At 34.0% G+C, this 25,667-nt stretch overlaps 1 protein-coding gene across 3 annotated transcripts in view; it reads left to right on the top strand.

The window, feature by feature from the left end:
* Positions 1-23,434, top strand: part of LOC131418651 (serine/threonine-protein phosphatase 4 regulatory subunit 2) — a 62,018-nt gene extending 38,584 nt beyond the window's left edge. For all 3 annotated transcript variants that reach the window (XM_058563176.1, XM_058563191.1, XM_058563184.1), the window contains exons 3-9: positions 7,129-7,299; positions 16,247-16,340; positions 17,937-17,974; positions 19,179-19,253; positions 19,738-19,881; positions 20,589-20,878; positions 21,133-23,434. In XM_058563176.1, coding sequence (XP_058419159.1) covers positions 7,129-7,299; positions 16,247-16,340; positions 17,937-17,974; positions 19,179-19,253; positions 19,738-19,881; positions 20,589-20,878; positions 21,133-21,452 — 1,132 coding nt within the window. In that variant the 3' untranslated portion in view covers positions 21,453-23,434. The remainder of the gene's footprint in view (positions 1-7,128; positions 7,300-16,246; positions 16,341-17,936; positions 17,975-19,178; positions 19,254-19,737; positions 19,882-20,588; positions 20,879-21,132) is intronic.
* Positions 23,435-25,667: the final 2,233 nt, after the last annotated feature.

The raw sequence follows: 25,667 nt of genomic DNA on the forward strand, positions 1-25,667 counted from the left end.
GTAAAAGTGATGAGGAGAGTAGATCCACTGCAGCCATTAAGCTAGTACTATTTAAAAAACCCAATACTCTCTGAATTCTGAATTGGCTGTGTTAAGCCTGAACCATGCTGTTAGAGAAGATGTTATCTTTGTTTGGTTCAGCTGTTTATGTGGAAGGGAAAGGGTCCATGTTGGTATATTAATAAATTTTTGAAAGATTTTCAACAAAGGGTCAAAGGCTAGCTGAGTTAAGCGTAAATCAAGTTAACAGAACACACTATTTCTTGAACTTTTTTTTTTTAATTGGTAGGGAGAGGTGGGTGAGTGGAGGAAAGTAACTTGAATCTTTAGACATATTAGAATCCTTATCATGAATATACAAGTTGCCAAAAGAGAAACCCAAGTTTACACTGAGGTATTATCTGAACGTTTGTGTTACCTGTTGAGTCTTTCTTTTGCATCTGATTGGATCCTTTTGAAAAATTGACTTTTAGTGGCGAATACTTTCCCTTCAGAATTTGTGTCCGAACTTTATTGCTTCGGAGCAGGTACCATGCGATCTTCAGATAGGAGTTTCTGAGCAAGAAAATGGGTAACATTTCTAGGTAGTTTCATACTAGGAACAATTAGACAAACGTTTTAGTGTCACTTTAACATTTATAACATTGTTTATAAAAACAATTTTTATTTTTGAAGCAGTCAGTACAAAATGAGAATCTAAAAGTTATGTTCATACTTGTGTCACATGTAATTTACTTTTTCCATAATGCCGTGAGAGTAAGAAAAAAGACAATTTTAAAGGAGTGGGGGTTCTTAACTGGGGGCGATTTTAAAGGGCAGTGGTTCTTAACTGGGGACAGTTTTTGTCTCTCAGGGAACATTTGGCAATCTTTGGAGACATTTATGGTGCTACCGACTTCTAGGGGGTAGGGGCCAGGGATGCTGCTCAACATCCTTCAATACACAGGACATCCCCCTATGGCAAAGAGTTATCTGCCTCACAGTGTCAGTGGTGCCAAACTTTAGGAACCCCAGGATGAGGGATTGCAGAGGACCTGTTCACACACAAAGGAAATGTCTTCTGGCCAGTAAACAGGTTAAAATACTCAGTTTCATCAGCAATGAATGAAATATAAATTAAAGTGTTTTTCTACTATCAAATTGACAGAAGTTTTAAAAGATGATGATGATTGAATGAAATAGGCGTTTCTGTACTGATGGCACTGTGATGTGGTACAGCATTTCTGAGGGTCTTTTCAAAGTGTGTATCAAAAGTCTTAATATTTATACTTCAAACTTTTGACTCAATAATTCCACTTATAGGAATCTATCCTAGGATAATAGATGCCTACAGAGTTTATTATTAGGATATTAACCACAGAATTATTTTTAATTTTAACGAGCTGGAAGCAAACCTAAATTATTATTACTTTTTTAATGGTGGTTACTAAATAATGGTACAACCGTATGATGCAAATTAAAAGCCTTAGTTTCAAAGACTATTTGTCTCATAAGAATACCCATGGTGAATAGAGTGGGGAAACAAAGGGCTATTAAACTAGGATGCCAAATTTTAGTAAACAAATATTTAGTAAATAAAGATTAGCGAAAAATAATTAAAATATACGTTAGTGATGATCATTGGGCAGATTATGGACAATTTTCATTTTGTTTCTGTCTTTCTGTATTTTCTAATTTTTTACAGTGACTGTGCTATTGGTATAATCAGAAAAGAAAAAAAGACATCTCTTATTTTTAAACTCGAGTAAAATTTTGTAATAGTCCTGTCATTTCTCAGACTATTTACTTAATAGTCTGTCCTTTCCCATGTACTAAATTTTCATTTATGTATGGGTTTGTTTCTGGGCTCTCTCCTCCACTGATATATTTTAATGTTTATTCAATTAATAAAATATAGTATGATATGGTATAATAATGCAAAAGCAATGTTCTCTTGATTGGGGCCCTGCTTATAGAGGTTTTCTGAGCTAGTCATTTGTATTTTAAAATTAGTTCTTAAAAATGTTTTCATGATTTTGTGTAAGCAGTTCACAGTGTTTTCCTATTTTTGCCAGTCTTTCACTCAATTCAATATTCAGGTTAAATTTACTTGTTTTTGTTTGCTTCAGTCATGTAAAGACTGAATTCTACGACACTTTGTCTCCTGATTCAAATAGCTGCCTTTTGAAGGTTGTGTTTTATAAGCCTGTCACTTTGCGTGAATGATCAGCCCCATTAAATCTCATTTTGTTTTCTCATTCATTCATTCTTCCCATATTTCCCATTGATATTTACAAATGCTGCAGTATTTGCTGTCCCTTGGAGGTATAGTAGGACTCTTCTGTGCTCTGTTGTGTTAGTTTCCTACCCAGATTTTGTGTGGAAAGCAATGAGGATGAGTAGAGAGTAATCTTAATAGAAGTTGGAACTATAAGAGGTTACAACAGAGGTTTCAAGTTAAAATGGTGGGCACTGACCGCTCAAGTGTTGCAGAGCCAGCTGGGAAAAGGAGATGGATTTTCTGCCCTTGAGCCTCTGAAAAATACCTTTAACCTCAGAATTGTGAGGGAAACATGTTTGTTTTAGTATAGACTTGTGAGTTCCTGTGGAGAAAAAATGTCAGTGTGGTGTTTGGTAGGAGGATGTGTTTATTAGTGTTATGAGTTGTTTTGCCTTCCTAGAGGAAAAACTGCATAAAGAAAAAAATGGAAGGGAAAGAGAAGAAAAGGAAGCGAAGGGAGGTGAGGTTACTTAAAAAAAATTAATAGGTAATGAATGTCACTAAATTCTTGTTACTTTAGCAAAGTAGCTTTAAATTCTGAGTGTGTGTTCTATTTTGGGGGGAAGTTTCTATGTGGAGAAATTGAGTTGAAAATCTGTGTTTCATGAGCATCTGTTTAGCATAATTTTAGTTTCATGTTGGAAAATAAGGGGGTTTTTTGTTGTTGTTTTCTAGTTTCTACTCATCCAGTGAGTACATTCCTAAGAAAATTACTTTTGTTGCCAAATTTTTAGTTGATTTACTCATGGCCTGTTTTTGTTTTTAAATTATATAATTTTCAGGGAAGCATTTTCAGTCTTTTTGTCAGATTGTTGTGTTGCAACAAAAAGCTATATCTTTCACATTTTATAAGTATTTTTTCATCTGTATATGGTGTAGTAACTCTTGAAGTGCATCTCTTGGATCTAATTTAGAGTAACTCTGCTTGGTATATTTGAAACTTAAAATACAAGGTGTATATAATTCATTTAAGTTTGTAGGACTTGATTCCTGTGTGACAAGTTAATGTTGTCGAGTTTTTGAAGCTCTCCATAGTTTGCTTTACCTGGGCTCCATCACTTCTTGCCTGGCTGTTCCCATTTGTGTGTGTGTGTGTGTTTGGGAGGATGTCATGGGTGGATTGGCAAGTGGTTAATGGAAAGATGGGGCAAAAAAAAATGCTGTGTGTGTGTAAATCCTAATTCATAAAACAGATTATGACTTAGTGGGTGTTTATTAAAACCACAAAAGGAATTCTTGATTTAAGAAATAAAAGATGTAAGACTCCTATTTCAATGATAACTTTCCCTGGTGTTTTTAAGTATTAGTTAAATGCCTGTGGGCAGTCTAGTGAGATTTAAAGATAAATTTTAGTAACCATTGACAATTTTATATTGATCAGAAATTCATATTAGGCATGGGAAAAATTATGTGTTGCCTCTGCTTGTTAAACCTCAAATTCCTCTTCTCAAAATAGACTAGGGAAAGGATGGAAAAAGTATTCATGCAAATAACTTCTAATAATCATCCTCACCAAATTTTTTTTATAATAGTAATGAAATTTACGTACCATGTAATTCACTCACTTAATAGAATGGTCAGGTCACACGTCAACTCTTTGTGTTTAACTTGGAGAAACTGCCAAACTATTTTCCAAAACGGCAGCACCGTTTTGTATTCCCACCAGCATGTATAGATTTCCAATTTCCCTACATCCTCCCCAACACTTATTGTCCATATTTTTATCGATAGTCACCCTAATGGATGTGAAATGGTATCTCATTGTGGTTGTGAGTTGCATTTCCCTAATGGATAATAATGTTAAGCATCTTTTCGTGTGCTTATTGGCCGTTTATCTGTCTTCTTTAGAGAAATGCCTATTCAAATCTTTTGCCCATTTTTCAAAACTTTTTTATTGGAGTAAAATACACGTAACATAAACGTTACCATTTTAAGTGTACGACTCAGTGGCATTAAGTACATTCGCAGTCTTATGCCGCCACCACCACCACCATCCATCCATCTCTAGGCCTTTTCCATCTTCCCAAAGTGAAACTCTCTACATAAAACAGTCAACACCTCACCCTACCCTTCTTCCAGCCCCTGGCAAACGCCTGTATGCTCTCTGTCTCTTTGAGTTTAACTAGTCTAGATACCTCATAGAAGAGGAATTATAAAATATCTGTTCTTTTGTGTCTGGCTTATTTCACTTAGCATAATGTGTTCAAGATTAGTATATGTTGTAGCATGTGTCAGAATTTCCTTTTTTTTCCCAAAAGGCTGAATAGTATCTCATTGTATGTGAGTATACTCATTGTATATGCATACTACATTTTGTTTATCCATTCGTCTGTTGATGGACATTTGGGTAGTTTCCGTCTTTTGGCCATTGTGAGTAATATTGCTGTGTACATTTTTGTACAAGTATCTGATTGAGTCCCTCCTTTAAAATCTTTTGGGTATCTACCCAGAAATGGAACTGCTGGATCATATGGTAATTCTTTGATTTTTTTGAGGAGCCACTAGACTGTTTTCCACAGTGGCTTCATCATTTATGTTCCCACTAGCAACGCACAAGCGTTCTAATTTCTCTACATCCTTGTCAGCCAGTACTTATTTTCTGTTTTTTGGATAATAGCCAACCTAATGAATGTCGAGTTCTATCTCATTATGGTTTTGATTTACATTTTCCTAATGATCAGTGATGTTGAGCATCTTTCCATGTGCTTCTTGGTCATTTGTGTATCTTTGGAGAAATGTCTATTCAAGTACTTTGCCAATTTTTTAATCAAGTTGTTTGTTTTTTTGTTGTTGAGTTGTAGCAGTTATTTATATATCCTGAGTATTAACACCTTATGAGTTATGTGATTTGCAAATATTTTCTCCCATTCTCTGGGTTGCCTTTTTGTGTGTGTGAGGAAGATCAGCCCTGAGCTAACATCCATGCTTAATCCTCCTCTTTGTGCTGAGGAAGACCAGCTCTGAGCTAACATCTATTGCCAATCCTCCCCCCCCCCAAAGCCCCAGTACATAGTTGTATGTCATAGTTGCACATCCTTCTAGTTGCTGTACGTGGGACGCGGCCTCAGCATGGCCGAAGAAGCGGTGCGTCGGTGCGCGCCCAGGATCCAAACCCGGGCTGCCAGTAACAGAGCGCGCGCGCTTAACCGCTAAGCCACGGGGCCAGCCCTCTGGGTTGCCTTTTGACTCTCGTTGATAGTGTCTTTTGATACACACAAGTTTTTTATTTTGCTGTAGTTCACTTTATGTATTTCTTCTGTTGCCTATGCTTTTTTGGGGTGTCACACAATATCTTTTATATCAACGTGGATTGATTTTGAAATGTCTTGGGAATGTATCAGAAACCTTCCAAGCTCACGGTGAAGAATAAACATTTTCTAGACTTAATTTTTCTTGCTTCAAGGTTCAGATTTTATTATGGCTACAAATGTTTCAGTTGTTTCTCTTGAAGTGCTCAACTCCCTTCATTCATTTTTGAGAAAATGTTTACCAGATATCTCCTGGTCTGAATAAGCATTATTTGTTTGACAGTCATTTCAAGTAAAAATGGCTTTCTATGACAAATAGCTAGTTCAGTTGGCAGCAGTGTTCAACTGTTGTTGCTTGAGATGTCCGTAGTATTTTGATATGCAGCAAAAGTCCTTTATGTATACTTCTCATTTTGTTCTACAGAATATTAAAAAGCTGTTTATTCAGAGGTTGAGATTTAATAAAATTAGTAAATTTTTTTTTTGTTTTATTAAACTTTAAGTGAAACTTTTTTTTGTTGTTTACTGTGAGTTTGTGGTGGTGAAGTTGATGACTAGTATTAGTACAGTCTGGTACTGCCGCCTTGATTTGTGCTAAAGTGTCATCAGTTATATGTTAACACAGTGAAAAAGTCAACTCTTATGCTTATGAAAATAGCTTTGACTTTTTGGCCCACGCTATGAGAACTGCTGCCCTAGCTTCTAGGGTCGCTGGATGGGATGGAAGAGTGATTTCAGATCAGCACTCCCCTTTAAGTAGTTACCTGTGTAAGAGATCTGTCGGCTGCCACTGATGGTTTCTGTCTGTCTGAGGAAATGGTTGGCAGTCCTGAGTCTTGCATCTCCTGGAGTTTAGGCTGTTCAGGCAGATATCATCACAAAATTTTCTTATGTTAGTGGTAAAATGTGAGGGGACAGGGATAAAAAGATGTTTATATTAATAAATCAATAGATATGAAGAAGTACACAAGGAAATTATATATTTTTACCTTGCAGATACCTGTTGGATAGAACCTATGATGTATACCTTTTAAAGGACAAAGGATCCTGAAAATAATAGCTGAAAGCAAAAGAAAAAGGAGAAATTAAGCTTGTTTTCGCTGTTTAACAGATACAAGACAAGAAACCTTTACTAGTCTATGTAGGCATTATAGCTGTGATGTTAAGAGCTTAGGGTATGGAGTCATTCTGACTCGTCCACTTAAAGTAATAAGTGTGAACTTTGGCCAGTTTTTAATAACCTTTGTAAAATTGATAACATCTCCCTAGTTAGGTTTGTTATGAGGGATAGAGTCAAAATGAAATGTTTTAAAAATGCTAAGAATAGGACTTAGCACACAGTAGACTTTCTGCCGGAGATACTTTATTTTAAAGGTTTTTATCAGAGATTTAGACTTTGTTTGGGTCAGGAGTTGGGAGAATTGGAGGGAAACAGATTGGAGTTTGTGAATCAGATTGGTCAGGCAAGGTGCACGCTACTGAACAAAAACGTTCTTGCTGCTACTTATTCAGCTCTTAATTTTGTTAGCATTAGTGTCATGGTAAATTCTGTATTTATGCTTTGTGTTCAAGAATTGTAAAGCTACATGGTATTATATTTTTTTAATATTTTGCTTGTAGGATTCAATGGTCCCAATTTAAAGGCTATTTTATTTTCAAACTGGAGAAAGTGATGGATGATTTCAGAACTTCAGCTCCTGAACCAAGAGGTCCTCCCAACCCTAATGTCGAATATATTCCCTTTGATGAAATGAAGGAAAGAATACTGAAAATTGTCACTGGATTTAATGGGTATGCACTTAATACTATTTTAAAGGTTTAATTTTTAGTAGAATGTTATATATTTTTCTTTAAATTTTGATATGTCTGGTTGTTTGATAACTGATTATCCATTAGAATAAATTCTGTCTCTGTAGTGACATATATAGTAGTTGTTGATTTTCAGCTTACAAGTATTTAAAATATTTACAACTTTTGGCATCAGACTTTAAATGGGTATATAGAAACGTTCAGTTATCAGGAAATATTTTAATGTTTTTTCTTTTCATTTTATATTTGGTATTGTAAATTCTTATACTTTGTATAGAACCTGTATATCATTTGAGATAAGTCACATTTCTTTTAAAATGGAAAAAAACAATTTATGAAAGTGTTCTCCTTAGTGATGATGTTTTATTTAAAAAAATTTTTTTGGAGTCTCTCTTCTCCACCGAAAGGTAACCATTTTTAGCCCTTTGTAAAACGTTGCGCTGAAAAGATACTCTGCACTAAAATAAAACTAATCTTTTAAAAAATGTTGCTGTCTCATATTCTGTTTCATTTTAAATACTTTCTTTTTAGGATGTTGTATTTTGAGGGTTTCTTTTCTTGAAGGGAAGAAGTATTGGTGAAGTTGAATTGTTTGGTATTTAGTTTGGCATTAACAGTTTGGAGCGTGGGGTGCCAATACCAAATTTAGTGAATTGTGGATATGTTAACCATAAATTCGTATTTAGGAGCAGATTTTATTTTAAGGTATTTCAGTTGTGAGTATTTTTTGATAGCATAAACAGTCTCATTCTTTTCTTCAGATATTTAATCACATGGGATTTGCAACAAGGTAGTGTAAGTCAATCAACCCTTTGTTATATGTCACGTTCCCCTGTTTTTAAGTTTAGGCATTTTGCTTAAAATATCAAATCCTTATGCTTTGGTTTGGGGGCTGTTGCTAAAATATTTTGGGGGGGGTAGAAATCACAGCTTTATCTTTGAGGTCCATCAATTATAGTTGCCCCTGGGGGTTTGGGATGGGAAGGAGACTTATCTTCACTGTGTGTACCCTGTTGTACTGTTGAAAGTTATTTAACCATATCCATATAGTTCCTTGTTAATAATAGTTAACTGTTTTTTAAGCACATACTCAGAAGTTACATGTTACGTTATTAGAAGTATGTTGTGTAAGTTTTACTATTGAACTGAACGTGTTCAAGATAAGGGACTGTTTATAAATAGTGCATAGATAGTACTTAGACATTATGGTGATTCATCTTTTATTCAATAAATTATGGCTACCATTTAAAAATAAGAGTTAAGGTGAAACAGGCCACATACCACTGCTTTGTGAATGTTAAGCTAATTTACTTGTGATTCTGAATTAATAATACCATTTTCAATTCTTTAAAATTAAAGTGGAGTAGACACAGATATGTAGGTTATTAAGTACATCTAAATATTTGTGATTTCTTAATCTGGAAAACAGGTAATTGACCTGAACAGTCATTAAATGTCTAAACATACTTAAACATAATTGCTTTTAAAACATTCCTGTCTTGAACCGTATTTTGGACTTATATTTTTTTAATTTGATTTTTCAGAGTGGCAATTTATGAATCATTTTCCCCAATCAGGCAGAATCCAAGTCTTTATCAGTGATACATTAATATTTTTTATTTTTAAATTTAACCTGTTTGTATTATAATATATTGGTATATATTGGTAGATCGAAACGTGTCTATAATCTTTTTCAATTTCGTGGTTTGAATATATATAAATTAGTTGTTTTTAAAAAAAGTTTTGCTAAAAGGGTGGGTAGAAGTGGCATTTTGTTCTTTTTCAACCAGTTTGAGCGTTTGTTCTTTCTAGTATACGTCTCCCACTGTTTGTAATAGATCATCTTTTTAAATTACAAAAGTGATACATGTTCATAGTTTTAAAAAGATGCCCAAATGTTATAGGAGTACATAAAGGAAAGAATCAAAGTAGGATCATGTTATATGCTGCTTGTATTTTCCTTTTAGAAGAGGTTGGGAATCTTCCTATGTCAGTACACTTTACAGCTCTGTCTTTTGTTTGTCTCTCTGTTTGAAATGGCTGCATCATTTTCTATTATATGAACAGGTATAATTCGTTTGCCCCATCCCCACTGGTGGTGGGCATTTATTTTTTGGCTGCCACAAGTAGTGCTTGTAGTGAGCATCCTTGTACATACTTTTTGTGTTGATGAATGTTAGAGTGTGTGCACACTTAAAATTTTTATTGATACTGCCAAATTGACCTCACAGAATGTTAATTTATGCTTCTATGTGTATGTAAGTACAGGTAGTGTAATTCTTCAGTATTTTTGTGTATGTGCGTGGATTTGTTTCTCTGATTGCAAGTGAAATTGAATATCTTTTTGTGTCCTTATTGGCTCTTTTATGAATTGTGATTTCATATCCTTCTTTGTTTTTCTTATCTTCTGGTAATTTTCTAATTGGTAAGTTTATTTTGTTATTTTGGTTTGCTTTTAATTAGTATAAAAGCTCTGTACTAAACGCTTCATAGTATTTTGTCATGAAAAAGATTATTCATTTTCTAAAATTATTTTAGTATATTTTCATCGTACACGTTTTTCCTCTTTGAAACAGAAATTTGTCCATTTACTTGTTGCTTGATTTCCTGAACTGTAAGATTCTGGAGAGCAGGGGGTAACTGTCTTTTCCAAACAAGGCCTAGAACAGTGAGTACCTGAGCTAGGAGGCTCTCAAACAAACAATACTGAATGAATGAGTGAAAGGAAGAAGAGCACAGTTCTGTATCTGTATGTTGTTTAATGGGGCATGGTAGATAGAATTACATAGTTGAATACTTGAGGTTTTTTTTTTTTTTTAGTTATATTTTCTTGTCTTTTTAAAATTACTTTTGAACTTTAAAATTTTATAGGAGAAGATGGATTATAGCTACCCCCCAGAACTGAAGTTACAGTTTCTTAGGTGAGAAACACCAAAAATTAAAATTAACAAAATCAGAAACTTTAATGGACTGGTGGATTAAAAGATACTTGTTGCCATTTTATGCCCTCTGCTTGGGATTATAATGAACAAGAGTGTATGGGCTTAGTCAAACCAGGGCCATTTGTGAAAATCCTCTTCCTATCATAGACACCGTGAATATAATTTAGAAACTGCTAGTGGCTAGAAGTTCATTCCTATAATGGGACACAAAGAGGGATTTTGAGGGGTAGAGAGAATGTAACTTACATGCCTAATAGTTTTCAAAAGACCTTTTTATGTCCTCTAAATTTAGAATGGAAGAATAATGAATGTAAAAGTAAATTAATCACTAAAGTCTTGCCGCTCTTTTGACAGTGGTGTTAGACCTAAGACCTCTCTAAAATAAACAGGAAGTTTCACTTATTGTGGGCAGTTGACTAAAGTAGCATGGCTCTGTATTTATGAGGGAGTCTGGAAAAAGTGCACAACCATTTAATACCTAAAAATCTTGGTTATATCATCTGTTAGGCAGGTATAGTCACAGCTGAGGAGTGCTTATCATCTTTTGGCATGATAGTCTGACTGTTGAATATTTTCTCCAAAGTTATTGTAATAACACGTGATTAACCAGATTTTGCTTAGCCCTGAAAACTTTTACATGATTGTTTTGTGTGTGTATGCGTGAACACAGACACCTCTTGTAAGTTTCTTTACCCAAGAGCTTACGTCTTCATACTTGTTTTAAAGCTCATGTATGAGATTTTTATACTCTTAAATCTGGATTGTAGCTATAAAACACATGGTCCTTTTTTGATTTTGTATTGCTTGCTTTACAGTTGGTTCGAGATTATTCAGGGGTAGAGAATGGGTTCAAGCCTTTTGTTACTTTGTTCTCTTACTCCCTTAATTATTTTATTGCTTGCTGGATTTTCTGCTCCTCAGTTGGGAAAAATAGAGTTTTTGCATTTTTTGTTAATTATTTGTATTGATGTTTGTTGGGTATATTGAATCTATTAGTTAAAATGTGTTTCTTTCTTTTTTCTTCACTCCTTTTTTTTCTCCTTGGCATAACTAGTTGAGAATCGGAATTATTTAGTAGCCTTCCCTCCTTACTCTACTCCCCACCTTGTCTTGTCTCCTGGTAATACGGTTTGATGTGATGTTCTCTCTAATAAAATTTTTAAAATTGGAAGATAGGAATTAGCAGAAATCTAATTTTTTCTTGACAGTTTTGTTGGATGCAAGTAAAATAACAATTCTGACTACTCTAGGCACTATAAAAGGTAATTAATTTGATTAAAAGCATCAACAATTGCTGTAGAGTTATTTTGGAATGGGCAATGGTGCAGATATTAGTTTACTTATATTAGTTTAGAGTTATTACCATCATTGAAAGAGGCTAATTCTTCATTTTGTTAATTTTTAATACATGACATTTCATAATGCTGTTTTCAGTAAATCTCAGAATTTCTGACATTTGATTTGAGGTGTAAAATACATGCGTAAGACTGTTTATGTATGTGTATATTTATACAAATGTTAAAGCCTTAGTACAGAAAGAGCACATTGCTTTAAGTAAAGATAATATCACAGATTCCAATGGTATTTCTGACATTTGTAGTACTTAAGAGTAAACAAAACTGAATATCTCTCAGTCTTGGATAACAGAGAGATTTAAGTTAGTTTGCACCTAAATAGTTCAGGTCTGACTTACGTAATTGTGTTAGCTGAGGCGCACAGTATAAATGTGGCCATTAATAGTCAGAAAATAAAGATGTAGTAAAAACCATATTTTTATGCATAAAACAAAAGTGAATTGGCTGTTTTAACATTTTTTAACAGGATGTCTGATTTTATGATTATGTAGCTTTTTACTTTAATGACCTCTGTTATATTTTATATTCTGTTATCTGTTTCATGAAGAAAGTTGCTTGTATAACATAGAGTAAGGTAGTCATTTATCTGATTTTTTTTAGAGTCTGAATGAAATTTACCTTTCTTTTTTTTATATATTCTGAATACCTTTTGTCCAACTGAATACCTTGGTATATATCCAGAATATTTGTACATCTTATTGATGAAACATTTAAAACAGATTAAGATTTTAGTCAAACTATAGTCTAATCTCAGATTAAAATATAAGGTGGGAAATTATTCCTTTATGGCTTAGCCTTAGTGTTTAAAATTTCTATCTTTTAAAAAATAGCATTGAATTGCTAATTTATGCTTAGATGTCTTTCTCTGATGTTCAGTAGCTTTTCTTGATATTTAAATTGCCATAGCTTTCAGGTATACAAGACTTGATCTTTTTTTTTTTTTTTTAATTAGTAAATGGGGACAGATTGCGGTAAAATCAAGATATATAGCTAATGTAAAATGCGTGATCCTCTTTAATCGGAGTTAGTTGCATTCCTTGGAATTAAAAGGAATATTTTTAAAGACAAAGATATACTTTTTGATTTTGTTTGTCTGTAGTTGCTTTTTGGAGTGTTTGTGCCTTCCCACAGTCTCATTAAATAGTAGGTGGGATCAGGATGATGGCAGAAACTAAGATTTATTGAACACTTTACAAAATATTTCACGTGCTGTTAAGTGATTTATATATATCATGTCATGTTTAGTCTTCATGACAATCATGTGAGAAGTACACTATCAGAATCCCTGTTTTCCAGATAAGGACATGAAGCCTTAAGAGAGGTAAAGTCAACTTGGCCAAGGTCTCCCCGTGGGCTAGCCAGTATTGTTTTTTAACCACACTGCTCTATAATTTGTACGTTAAAAGTGGACTGATTGACTGTTTTCTGTAGTGTTTCTGAGTAATACCATTTGAAAGGACCTCTTACTTTTGGATCCTTTACTTAATATGTGGTTTTGGTTTTTTTCCCCCAAGTTTTATTGGATTTTGTAGGCATACTTTTTTTTTTTTAAATGCTAGCTAGTCATGTCTTTTTTAAAAGCTTTTTTTTTAGTTCCTTATATAATCTTAGTTTTTCATCTTACTGTCTGGGCAAAAAGGTAATATATTGCAGAGTAAACTGAATGTATTTTAATTGAAATAACCCAGAATACTTTTCTACTGAGTTATTTATTTTACAATCTACCTTTGCTAATGAACATCCTTCCTCCATTCGCCCGAATTTGGGGATTCTGGTTCAGATTTTTCATTGAGAGTGGGTAGCGTGCATTTTTTCTTCTTAGCACGTGTCTTTAGCCCGTGATTTTTATTGGGAAAAGCCTTAATGTTTTCAGGAAAACTATTTTATGTGCTATGTCTAATGGAAGAGTAACGGCAAGCAAACCTTTCATACAGTTGTACCAAGCATTCTTTCTGGATCTGTGTATCTGGTTTATTCCTATGCCTCCTTTTAAAGACCTGCCTCCAATTAAGGTTCATGCTTGCTTTCCTGGCATATAGTTTATTCTATTGTCATAGCACTGTGTACACAATTTTATTAGCATTTGTTTTTGTAATTGTAATTATTTACATGTCTATCTGCTTGGCAAGTAAGTTTTTCTAGCTTACAGTAGGCTTCATATTTATATAAAAGGTTAAAAAGTAGAAACTGTAAAGAAACCTTTTAATGCAGTTCTCAAAATTATATTAGCATTTTCAATGGGTACTTTTATTTACCAGTAGTGTTCTATTTATGTGTTTTAGCCTGTTCATGTGAGGAAGGACGCGTTGTATGACATTTTAGTGCCATCTATTGGACACTTGGTAAAATGACTTTAAAAGCTTTTGAAAGTGTCTTAAGACTGTAAACTCATTTTATCATTGGCTGTTATTGCTGACATTGCTATGGAAACATAATACATTTTTTCCCCTAAAAGCAGTATTAATATTCACCAACACATACGGTGTTAATAATTGGCTACAGTTTTACTTACCTTCCTAAAGAAAATTATCGAAAACATTTAGTGTAAATGTTATTAAATAGGAGGTTATTCGTCTTTTAAAGCTAATTTTAATTTAAGAGAACATACTAGTTTTTGGTGTTTTTTGAAAGAAATTTGGTTGGAGGAAAAGATGTAACTAGACAATATCTGTTGAAGTATTTGCCAGTTAGGTACTGTTTGAATATTCTTAACACTAGGTGCTATTTTGTTTATTTTTGAATACTGTATAAACTTTTAATTACAGTATCACTGTGAGGTAATTGAGGGAATAGCATAATAGGTAGTGGGTGTGTTTTAGGTGTGGGGAGTAGTGAACTAGAAGAGGGGCTAAGGTGCAGGTGTACCACTAATACTCTGCAGTCATGTTGTGCAGTTCAGATAGATGTGTAAAAAATACATTATATATTGAGCATAACATGTGAAGAGATCCTGCCCTTAAGAAGCTTTCAAACATGAGAAAAGACAGTTTGGAAACTGATGATATTTGTTATATATGTAGCTTGGGAAAATGCTTTAAGTTTTTTTTTAATGGAGTTAACAGTTGTTTTGTATGTTAGCTGTAGGTTTCCAAGTATGTGTTTCTTTATAGGAATGAACAAAGTAGATGTATTAGTTTACTGTTTCATTATTAGTAATGTTAGTGGTGTGCCTTCTGCTTCTCTTTTCCATTTTAAAAATTCTTAGTTTTGACAGTATACTTCACTCTGAATAGATTTTCAAAAGCAAGGAGAAGAGTATTTTTCTCAGAAACGCAAAGGAATTTCCTATGACAGTCATGATGAACATCAGAGAAGTTCTGTATTTCTAACTGCTTCTGAATATTTGTGATATCAGGCAAACATTTCATCTTTAGTTAGTGCCCAGTCTTTTGGCAGAATGATGGTTTTCTGACTTTTAGGTTCTGATGCTACTTGAGAAGTCTCAAGATTGATTCTTGGTCTCTCAGATAACTAAAATGTTTGTTTTTATTTAACATTTACTCTGTACGTTTTCAAAATTTGGTGTCAGTCTTACACTGACTTTATAAGAACATAAGAATAGTATTGATGCAAAGATTATGAGAACTAAATGTAGTTTGTCCGATTAGAAAATAAACTTACAATTTTAAATGTGTGTGGTATAGTGGAAAGGAGGACATGGGATTTGACATTAGGGAAACTGGGTGTGAGTCCTGGCAATATTACTCAATCGCTGCCTTACCTTGTGGGAGAGAGTATTGTGTCAAACTGCCTATAAACAGTAAAGAACTTGGTGAATGTTAACTCTAATAATTTGAGGCTTTGTAATTCTCTTTATAAGAAGAAGAAATAGATATGTATGGCAGATACTTGAGTCTGAAGTTTATGTTTGTGCTTTTTAGCTGCATTTGTCATATCTAATCTCATGTTTGCTGTTCAGATTGTAGTTCTGAGGAATGCTAACAATATGTTCAATCATTTTATATTTATAAAATGACTTTAGTTCCAACTTATGTCACTTTTGTATTTGCTATGATCAAGTGAAAATTTGATTATGGTTGAAGTATTTGGTAAAGTTAACAGTAACTTTGAGTATGTTTGTTTTATGTATTTTAAGTTTGATGAAATATGTAGATTGTATATAAAGTTGTAATTATGGAGCAGAGCCATATTTATAATACTTTTTCATTGGAATCACTTGTCTTATTTTATCCAATAACAAAACGCTTGTAGTTTTATTTGAATGCTGAAGGAAATCTGTGTGCAAAAGAACGCTTGGGGAAAAGTTTCTGTCTTAAAATAAACTCTAACTTTATTATTATTTGTGTTCCTTTGCTTGTAAACTTAAAATTGAATCATCAGAATTCAGAATGTTAACACTTTTCTCAGTTTTGAAGCTTTTTGTTAATTTTGGATGTTCCTTTTTATTGCTTTTTAAAGCAAGGAAGGGAAAATGGTTTTCTTATTAAATAAAAAGACAGGTGTGCTTATTGTCTTGGCTATTTTTAAGTGACTCATCCATTCATTTCCCTCATTTTCTTTTGTAGCTTAACACATGGGTGACTAGATAAAGCTTTAAATAGCAAGTATAGTAATGTTCTAATTCTCTTGGTAATTAATGGCCTCAAAATATAAAATTATATTCTTTTGCAGTATCCCTTTTACTATTCAGCGACTATGTGAATTGCTGACAGATCCAAGGAGAAACTATACAGGAACAGACAAATTTCTCAGAGGAGTAGAAAAGGTATTATTTTATCATTGGAATTATATTATACTGTAGCATAATAGATTTCAGAAAAGAACATTGAGTAAGATCTGTTTCAGGCACCTTTTCTTGAAATAGGTTTCTCAGCCTACCTGAAGTTTTTCCTAAATTATTTTCCGAGTTGTGTTCTAAGTTTCAGGGAGAGATTTTAATAGGAGGGGGCAGAGGAGGGATTGTGATCAATTAAGTTTGGGAAAAGCACGTTATTGTTTCTTGGAAATTCATTGTATACATCAACTTATTAAAGGTTCTGTGAAGTTTTATAATTGACATTTTAACTTCAATAGAGTGTTTTGCAAACTTGTTAATCCACGGAATTTATTCAGTTCTGGAATTCAGAGGGATACAACTTTGGGAAATCGCTGATGCAAAGCGTTTAAATTAGATATTGAGCAAGATACAGGTCAGATTTAAGAATGAGGGAAGCATTAGCTTTTCTGTGAGTGAGGAGATGTTAGTAGTAAGGGAAGGGCACTCTGGACAAAGGAAACAACGTGATGAACAAAGACATCAAGGTATTTGAGGTATTAAAAAGTAAGAAATTTACTTGTCTGGAATGAAGAAAGAAGAAATAAGTTCTGTGGGAACCAAGATTGGACCAATGGGTTGCTAATTCGCTCAGGTGGTGATTGATCCTAAAATATAGTCCAGTGTTCATTTTAAGGTTCTAATTCAAATTCAATTTATTTTACCCTTGGAGCAGGAATCCTAACCATTTCTTAGTGATTTACCGTAGATCTTAGGGCCTTGGTGGATTACTATGTTTTGTAGAGCTTCTATGTGCTCAATTTAATTTCTGAAGGGCAGGATATTGAGATCTTTCGTCAGTACTTATATTTCAGCTCAGGGACTTTTAATAATTACATTTTGGTGATCTTTGGATGAAGAGGCAGTGCCACAGTAGTCATACCAGGAGTGGCCCTGCCTTCAAATCAGTGTTTCGTAGTTGTATGACCATGGACCAGTTACTTAACCTAAGTCTCGATTTCCTCATCTGTAAAATGTGGATAGTAATAGGGCTGTGAGGATGGTTAAATGTAAAGCACTTACTTTGGCTCATAGTAAACTTTCAGTGACTACTGACTGTTAATAAAGTTATTGGCAAGAAGATGATATTATAAAAGAGATTTGAGTCTCTTTCCTTGGGGTTTACGTTGCTACACATCAAGCCTTGGATTCGGTACTGCTTTATGAAGGACTTCATTATACTTGGCCTAAATACTTCAGTCTCTAAATATCTTGGGGTGATTCTATCTAAAATAAGAGAGCATGGTTCTGCTCTATTACATATAATATATAATGTCAGGGCTTCAAATTAACTAGAGTAAAAAGAATAAGACTGGCAAAAAAATAAATGGTTTAGTAGGATATTAGATTTTGATCTTTTGTTATTGTTTTAGTTTTTGTTGCTTGATTGGAAGTTTTCGCTTTTAACCATTTATTTTCTTTTCTTAGTAAAATTTGAGTAAATAGAAACTTAACTTCAGGATGATTTTGAGAAATTAAAAACAAATGATTAAACTTGATGTTGTAGTACTTTCCCTCATTTTAAATCACCAATTTTTGTTATTGCAGAATGTGATGGTTGTTAGCTGTGTTTATCCTTCTTCAGAGTAAGTATAGAGATTTTTCTGTTTCTAGTATATTCTAATTATTACATCATTTCTAATATATTAGTCTTAAAATAGGTTGCATTTATTTTACATGTAATTAAACACAATAACGTTTATAAATACTTGTGAATCTATTACCCACTCCCTAAAGTAGAGTATTACTAATAACATTACTTACGTGTTTTTGTAGTAAAGGGATTTGGATTAAAGAGATCGGTGATTTACTGTAGTCTTAACGTTGTTGGATTTATGGACTGTCATGGCACTTAGGGCCCTGGGATCCCATCCTAGATACTTTTCCAGGGCATCTCTAGGGCATAACTCTTAGGTTTGGAATAGCTGCCTGATGACATTCCTCTTCATGATGGAAAAGTGTTTCCAGTTGTCAAGATTTATATAGCAAGTTAAGGTGTCAGTTCAGGGCACAGTCCTTGGCACTGTTGACATTTTATGAGTGGGTGTCCTGGAAAGAATTACAGGAGGGTTAGCAGTGTCCCTGCCCTCTACCCACTGGATGCCAGTAGTGTCCCTCTCTCCCCCTGAAAAATGTCCTCAAACATTACCAAATGTCCCCTGGGGATGCAGGGCGGGGGAGGGTGGTTGTGAGGAAGGTGTTGCCCCCTGTTTAGAAACGCTGGTTTAAGATTAAAATATCTCTGATTTCATAGACAATAACAGTGAAGTCTTTTGTGTGTGTGTGTGTGTGTGTGTGAGAGGAAGATCAGCCCTGAGCTAACAACCATGCTAATCCTCCTCTTTTTGCTGAGGAAGACCGGCTCTGAGCTAACATTTATTTCCAGTCCTCCTCCTTTTTTTCCCCAAAGCCCTGGTAGATAGTTGTATGTCATAGTTGCACATCCTTCTAGTTGCTCTATGTGGGACGCCGCCTCAGCATGGCTGAACAAGCAGTGCGTCGGTACGCGCCCGGGATCCAAACCCGCGCCGCCAGTCGCAGAGCACGCGCACTTAACCACTAAGCCACAGGGCCGGCCCCTAGCAAAGTTGTTTTAAAACTCTTTCAGGAATATACCTGTGTTGTTAAATGAGATAATAAGATAATCCCATAATTATGTTATTTCTTGAAGAAGTCATTTTGTTTGGTTCTGTGACAGTGAGATCTTACAAAAGATCTTGCAGACTTGTGATTGTTAGTCAAAATTAAAGAAGTAAACCATCCATAACAATGTTTTTTCTTTTCTCATAGGAAAAACAATTCTAATAGTTTAAATCGAATGAATGGTGTTATGTTTCCTGGAAATTCACCAAGTTATACTGAGAGGTGAGATTATTGATTTTTAATATCCAAAGAATTTGCATTTTCCTAATTTTGAGTAGCAGGTTCAATATACTTTTTAAAAAATTGGGCATTTTAAGGAGGAAACAGGACATGCTAAACAGAATTAGTTAATTTGGTAACCCATGGATCTGAAAGTCAAAATTTCAGCAAAAACTTTTGTGATGTGTTCGTATAAACAAACCTTGGGAGCGATGACCTTTTTTCTTCTTTTTTTTTCCCCTTTTTTTTTGTGAGGAATATTGTCCCTGAGCTAACTTCTGTGCTAATCTTCCTCTATTTGTGTGTGGGATGCCGCCACAGTGTGACTTGATGAGCAGTGTGTAGGTCCACGCCCAGGATCTGAACCCGCGAACCCCGGGCTGCCGAAGCAGAGCATGCGAACTTGACAGCTACGCCACCAGACCGGCCCCGGGAGGGGTGACTTTTTACAAAAATGGGAAAATGATGTTCATTTATCTTACCGTAGGTCTAATATAAATGGGCCTGGAACACCTAGGCCACTTAATCGACCAAAGGTTTCTTTGTCAGTCCCCATGACAACAAATGGCTTGCCTGAGAGCACAGACAGCAAAGAGTCAAACTTACAGCAAAATGAGGACAAAAATCACAGGTTTGTATGTGATTTATATTTAAAAACAAAAAATGTTTTCATGTTTCATAAAATGTTAACATTTATTGATGGTTTTCAGCACTCATTTACAATTGAGAATTGTTTTGAGGGGTAGAACAAGGTTTTATTGTGGTTGTAGGAGCTATAGCTTCTGTTCGCATCATTAGCACATGCTGAAGATGGGCATACAAAAGGCTTAAAATTGCTAATTTGGGGAGATCCAGTTTATAATAGAGTCCTAAGAAAGTAATGTAGTCATGATGCATTTTATTTCTTGTTTTTAAAAGTTACTTGAAAAGAGAAAAGCTATTTGTAAATGAGTTGAAATTTTGTAAATAATTACTCATTGTAGATCATAAAAGGAAACCTTGTATTTATATCCCATCTCAAATTTTCTGCATCACGTTAAGGGAAAGACTTAAAGACTATGTCCATATGGAAGACTTAGAGTTTTATTATAAGAGGATGTTTAACTTACTGGGGATTTGAACAGAAAGGTCATATGACTTGTTGACTAGTTCCTAGTGGGAAATATTTGTTAAGCAGTTGAGGTTTCCTCAAAATTATTCTCTTGTGTTTTTCTTTGCCCAGCTTTTATAATTTAACTTTGACAGTGAAATACAATTAAAAAATTTAGACCTTAAAAATGAGAGTGTAGAAGATGAAGAAACGATCTTATTAATGACACTTTAACAAAACATTTACAGTGACTCTCCGACATCTGAATCAGAAGGTTCCTCAGTGAGCCCTATAAAAAATAAACACCCAGATGAAGATGCTGTGGAAGCTGAGGGGCGTGAGGTAAAAAGACTCAGATTTGACAAAGAAAGTGAAGTCAGAGAGATGGCCAGTCAAACATCTGCCAGTGAAATTTCTTCAGTTATGGTAGAAGGAACAGAAGCATCATCTTCATCTCAGGATAAAGACAAGGAAAGTAGTTGTACCAGGCAGCACTGTACGGAAGAGGATGAAGAAGAGGATGAAGAGGAAGAAGAAGGTATTTAGAGACCATCTGTAAAAGGGTGGAATAAGGAGATCCTGAAATTCTTGTACTTCACTTTTGCGTGAAAGAATTTAACATAATGGAACTCTTTATAATTCTGATGTTGGGCTTTTCTCCCACCTGTATGTAGTTGCTGCTGAGTTTCAGGGGATATGATTTGAACTGTAGAATATCAGAATTCATGAAACTTAACTGTGGAGGTATTTTGAAAATAAAATTTAACTACAACAACATTTGCTTATTTTTAGAGTCTTTTATGACATCAAGAGAAATGATCCCAGAAAGAAAAAATCAAGAAAAAGAATCTGATGATGCCTTAACTGTGAATGAAGAGACTTCTGAGGAAAATAATCAAATGGAGGAATCTGATCTGAGTCAAGCTGAGAAAGATTTACATTCTGAAGGTAGTGCAAATACAGGCTCTGTAAGTAGTGGTTCTGCTTGCCATGAAACAGAAGAAATAGTAGGATCCAATTCCAGTAAAACTGGAGAGATTCTCTCAGAATCATCCATGGAAAATGATGACGAAGCCACAGAAGTCACAGATGAACCAATGGAGCAAGACTAACAATGTAGAAACATTTAGATGCAGTATTTTACATACAGTTCTGGTTTTACACTGTATAAAACTTTTATGTAATAAAGTGGACCTTTAGTTTTACAAGAGAAGCAGGTTGTAAAATAAAGTACTTTATGGGATAAATCCTGAAAGAGTTGTACATGTAAGAACTGTGAATATCAGCTCCTCTGGGTCCTCCTTACCGCTGACTTTTTTTTGGTCTCGTCAAATCAGTGGTTTGTGTATAGATTTTTTTTTTAATTTAGAATTCAAGTTTTTAAACTGGAAGGTAATAATTATAATTTTGAAAACCTTTTGGAGATTATCCCATTTAGTTGATACATACACAAGAAAGCTTTTTGTCTTGTCTGTTTCTGACAGCTCTAGCAGTTTCACGTAGTTTCAACATTTTAACATGTGAATTATAGGGTTTCATGCTGGTTTCCAGATTTTATTGTTTGACTATGTACAATGGAACTTTAAGTCATATATACATATATATATTATTCTAAGGGGGGAAATGTTATATTTTTCTGTTTCTATAAGAGATGAATACAGTGGATACTTTTTCTATTGATAATGATTGATTTCACCTCTTTCAGAAGACAGTTTCTTTCTCTTCTTCGAGTAATTCAAATAAAATCTGGCCCTTGTGAAACCCTGGAAATCTTAGGTCTGTTGAAATACCAGGTTAAACACATTCCAAGAGATCTGTTCAAACTAAAATTCTTTTGTATACTTCTGAGGTGCCTGAGAAAAAGACTTCATTATTTATGAGAAAAAATGTGCTTTATCTTGGAAATTGTGTTCAAACTTAGCTTACTGTTTTGTAGAATGAATGCTTATAAAAGCTGACATGAGACCATCTCAGAAGAACTGGGCAGGTTCCTTAACCTTTTGCTTGCTTTTCTGAACATTGTGAATATTACACATTTGTTTCTAAATTATTCTAGAGTATGCAGATTTCAATGGTATGAAACACCACTGTACTGGAAGAATTAATATATTACTTTAGTAATGTACCGGAGCTAAATGACTGAAGCTTTAGGGTGCATAGAAACCACCATAATTTGTATGACATTTTGAAGTGAATTAAATATTTTTGAACATGCTTCTTCGACAGCCAGTGTTATATTTTTCAGATCAACACAAAGCACAATGATTACTCTAAACTCAATATTTTCAATTCACTTATTTAAAGTCATGCAAGCTGCAACTTCCCTGTCAAAATTACTGGCTGCCAAATTTATACCTGTTTCTTCAGCTGTACCTTTTGATATTTAGAATTTTTAAATTTCTGTACAGTAGATTTTGTAGAATGTAATGTGTTCACTGCCTTTGTGAAGCGGTATATAATTGTATAATTTCTGTGTGTAAACTGAATGCTTGGGCTTTCAATACAGTATTCATATAAAGCAATAAATATTAATGTTATGAAATATTCGAGTACATTTTTATCAAAATATGAAAGAATCCCTTTTTTAGTTTCAGATACCTGAAGTACACAGATGAACTTATAAAACTGATGCAAACAATTTCTAACACTGTATCCTATGCTTTGGGGCGATTTGGGCAGCAACCACAGGTTTTACGTTTTGACTACTTAAATTGCTATAACTAAAAATACCAAAATGATTTGGCTCTGTTTATGTTTGTAGAGTAATATACTACTGACTGACTTGACCGTCAGGTTCACAGCAGCTAGTTGATATATTTATGAATGTGTCTAATAGTTGAAATAAAAACTGAATATTGATTTGCTGTACCCAAGAGGGGAGAAAAATCACACATTGTAATTTTTTTTTAGTTTTGCAAAAAATATTAAAATGAAGCAAATTTTAAATGTGACATTCATTTGTAGTGATCTATTACTTTATTTTGTTGAGGGATATTTTGCCAATGAGAACAGATTTTAAACATTTTAAGTTTAGAAATTTTGAAATTTTCTTTAGAATATTTATGAAATTATTGTCAATAAACCTGTTCTTTAAGATCTTGTGACCTTTTGATATTTTTTATTTTAATTGTGCCATGGACCATTTGTAAACAAATTGATTTACTTTTGTTGGTTATAAGTTGAAGATTTACCATCATGACTTGGAGGTCTGTGGTTTTGTTTGTAAACTTGCAGTTGCTATTTTTGCAAGGGCAAGTGCATTTCTTTATTAAATAAAGTACAATAATGGTGAATGTACCAAAATGCCATCACTTAACTCTATGAGAGATCTGCATTTTAATCTATAGTTTAATAGTTTTAATATTTATTAGATATTCATATGTTGATCATAGATCAAACTTGTTGCTGTTTATACAGATAATTGTTGAATACTCATGGAATATTTTCTTTAGGATAGGTGGAATACTTCTGTAGTTAAACTGGGAAACCTTGTTCAGCTGGTTTAAGATACTGATGTCCATTTGGAAGTAAATTGACACAAGTGTGAATAGGTGCACTTACACAGGCTTTGCTTCATGAAAATGTCAGTTCTAATAGTAACTGATTCAGATGTGAATTTTTAAAAGGCTAATTTTAGGCACATTTTCTTAACACACATTAGCAAAGTCATATTAAAAGATCTAAATGAAGAATCAAGACCTTGGTGATTAAAAATATTTTCTTTTTTGGCCTTGAGCAGATTGTTTACCTCTTAGACTCTAGACTCTGAACCTAACATATAAAAAGAATTTGAAATGCTGATGAGGAAAGTGAGAATATATATGTAATATGTTTTTAGCACTTTTCCCTTGTAAAAAGTAAAAACAGATTATCTTCGTACATTTTAAAAATACCTTTTCAGTTCTGAAAATGTAGCAGGAACAGAAACGAGTAGTGGAAAATGTTATATTTTAAATGTTGATTGTTAGATCAATTGAACTAATCTGCTTAGGATTTCCTGTAACTACACCTTTCAGAAGTGTGGCCAGAGCAGTGAATTGCCCTTCAGGGAGCTATAACGCTTTGCCTTGGCAAGGCTTCCCAGAAATCCTGGGCCGGGAGGTATGGCCTGTTAAGACATGGAGGTTCAAGTATTTTGTTTTGCTGGTGTAGATAGGCATGTTTTTACGCATTTTTGCATTTGTAAAATCAGCAGTTTTTCAAGTAATGTAAATGTCATATACTAGTTTCCTTCTAAAGGTACTTGGGCAGAATCTAAAGCTGCTACAGTGCTTGATGATGGGAAATGTGACTTGTAAGGATGAGAATGCAACTTGTTAGAACCAAAGGAAATAAACATTTTCTGTAGTGTTTCAAATTGTCTTCTGAACAGGAGTTTCTTAAACACATTGGTTTTGATCAAATGAAGCTCAGTTCTGTCTTGAGATTTGTGCTAATCATAAAATGGATGAATGCAAAAGCACCTTGTAATTTCATATGGAATTATTATAATTAGGTTTACTGGATTATTGGCCTAATAAGAATGCTAGTATGTATTGGTTAGACTACATCTGAATATTTCACATTAAAAAAAATAATCAGTACACTTCAGAATTTTCTTTTAGTTCAACTTGGAGCCTAGATTACTTTGCCAAATAAATGTATTATTTTCATAATGCAATAAAATATAAATTAGAATAATACATGTGTGGAATTACTTTATTTGCTGTAGTAGTTCACACCACCTGCCTCCGCTTCCCCCTCTCCACTCGTCTCGGATGGTTCAGGATCCACGGGCAGTTCCTCATCTGTAGGGAGGAAAGCTTAATGCATGACTGTGTTAACAGCTCTGTTTCTTAAGTGATAACTATTTCTGCAGAGAGGACACATCTGAGTTGAATGGACAGTTCTTTGCTGGGCAACTCAAGCCTGATAGCTGGCAAAGTCCAGATTTACCACGTAAAAACTTCTCTTTTGATGTAATTTGGCACTAGTTTGCACGCACAGATCTACAACATTTGTGTTAGAATCATTTTAGAAATCTCACTTTCAGACAACCACGTGGTAAGAAGTGTAGAATTGCCCTAAGTGGAGAGGGTAGATTCTGCTTTCAATTCTGGGCTCTCGTTCTTTATACAGATTACTGCACAGTAGATGACAATAGAGGGTAACTTCTGTGGCTCTGAACTCAGAAGGTAGTACGTACTAATCAGCATGTTTCTGAATTTAAATATTTTTGGATTTCAGCTTCTCATTCGTATTTGACCTCTAACTTAACCCCACTTTATTATTTACTAAGTGATATGGCTAGTGTTGAGTTTTGGGTTAATGATAGGAAGACTAGTTCT

The sequence above is a fragment of the Diceros bicornis genome, chromosome 2 (assembly GCF_020826845.1).
Source record: "Diceros bicornis minor isolate mBicDic1 chromosome 2, mDicBic1.mat.cur, whole genome shotgun sequence".
Classification (NCBI taxonomy): Eukaryota; Metazoa; Chordata; class Mammalia; order Perissodactyla; family Rhinocerotidae; genus Diceros; species Diceros bicornis.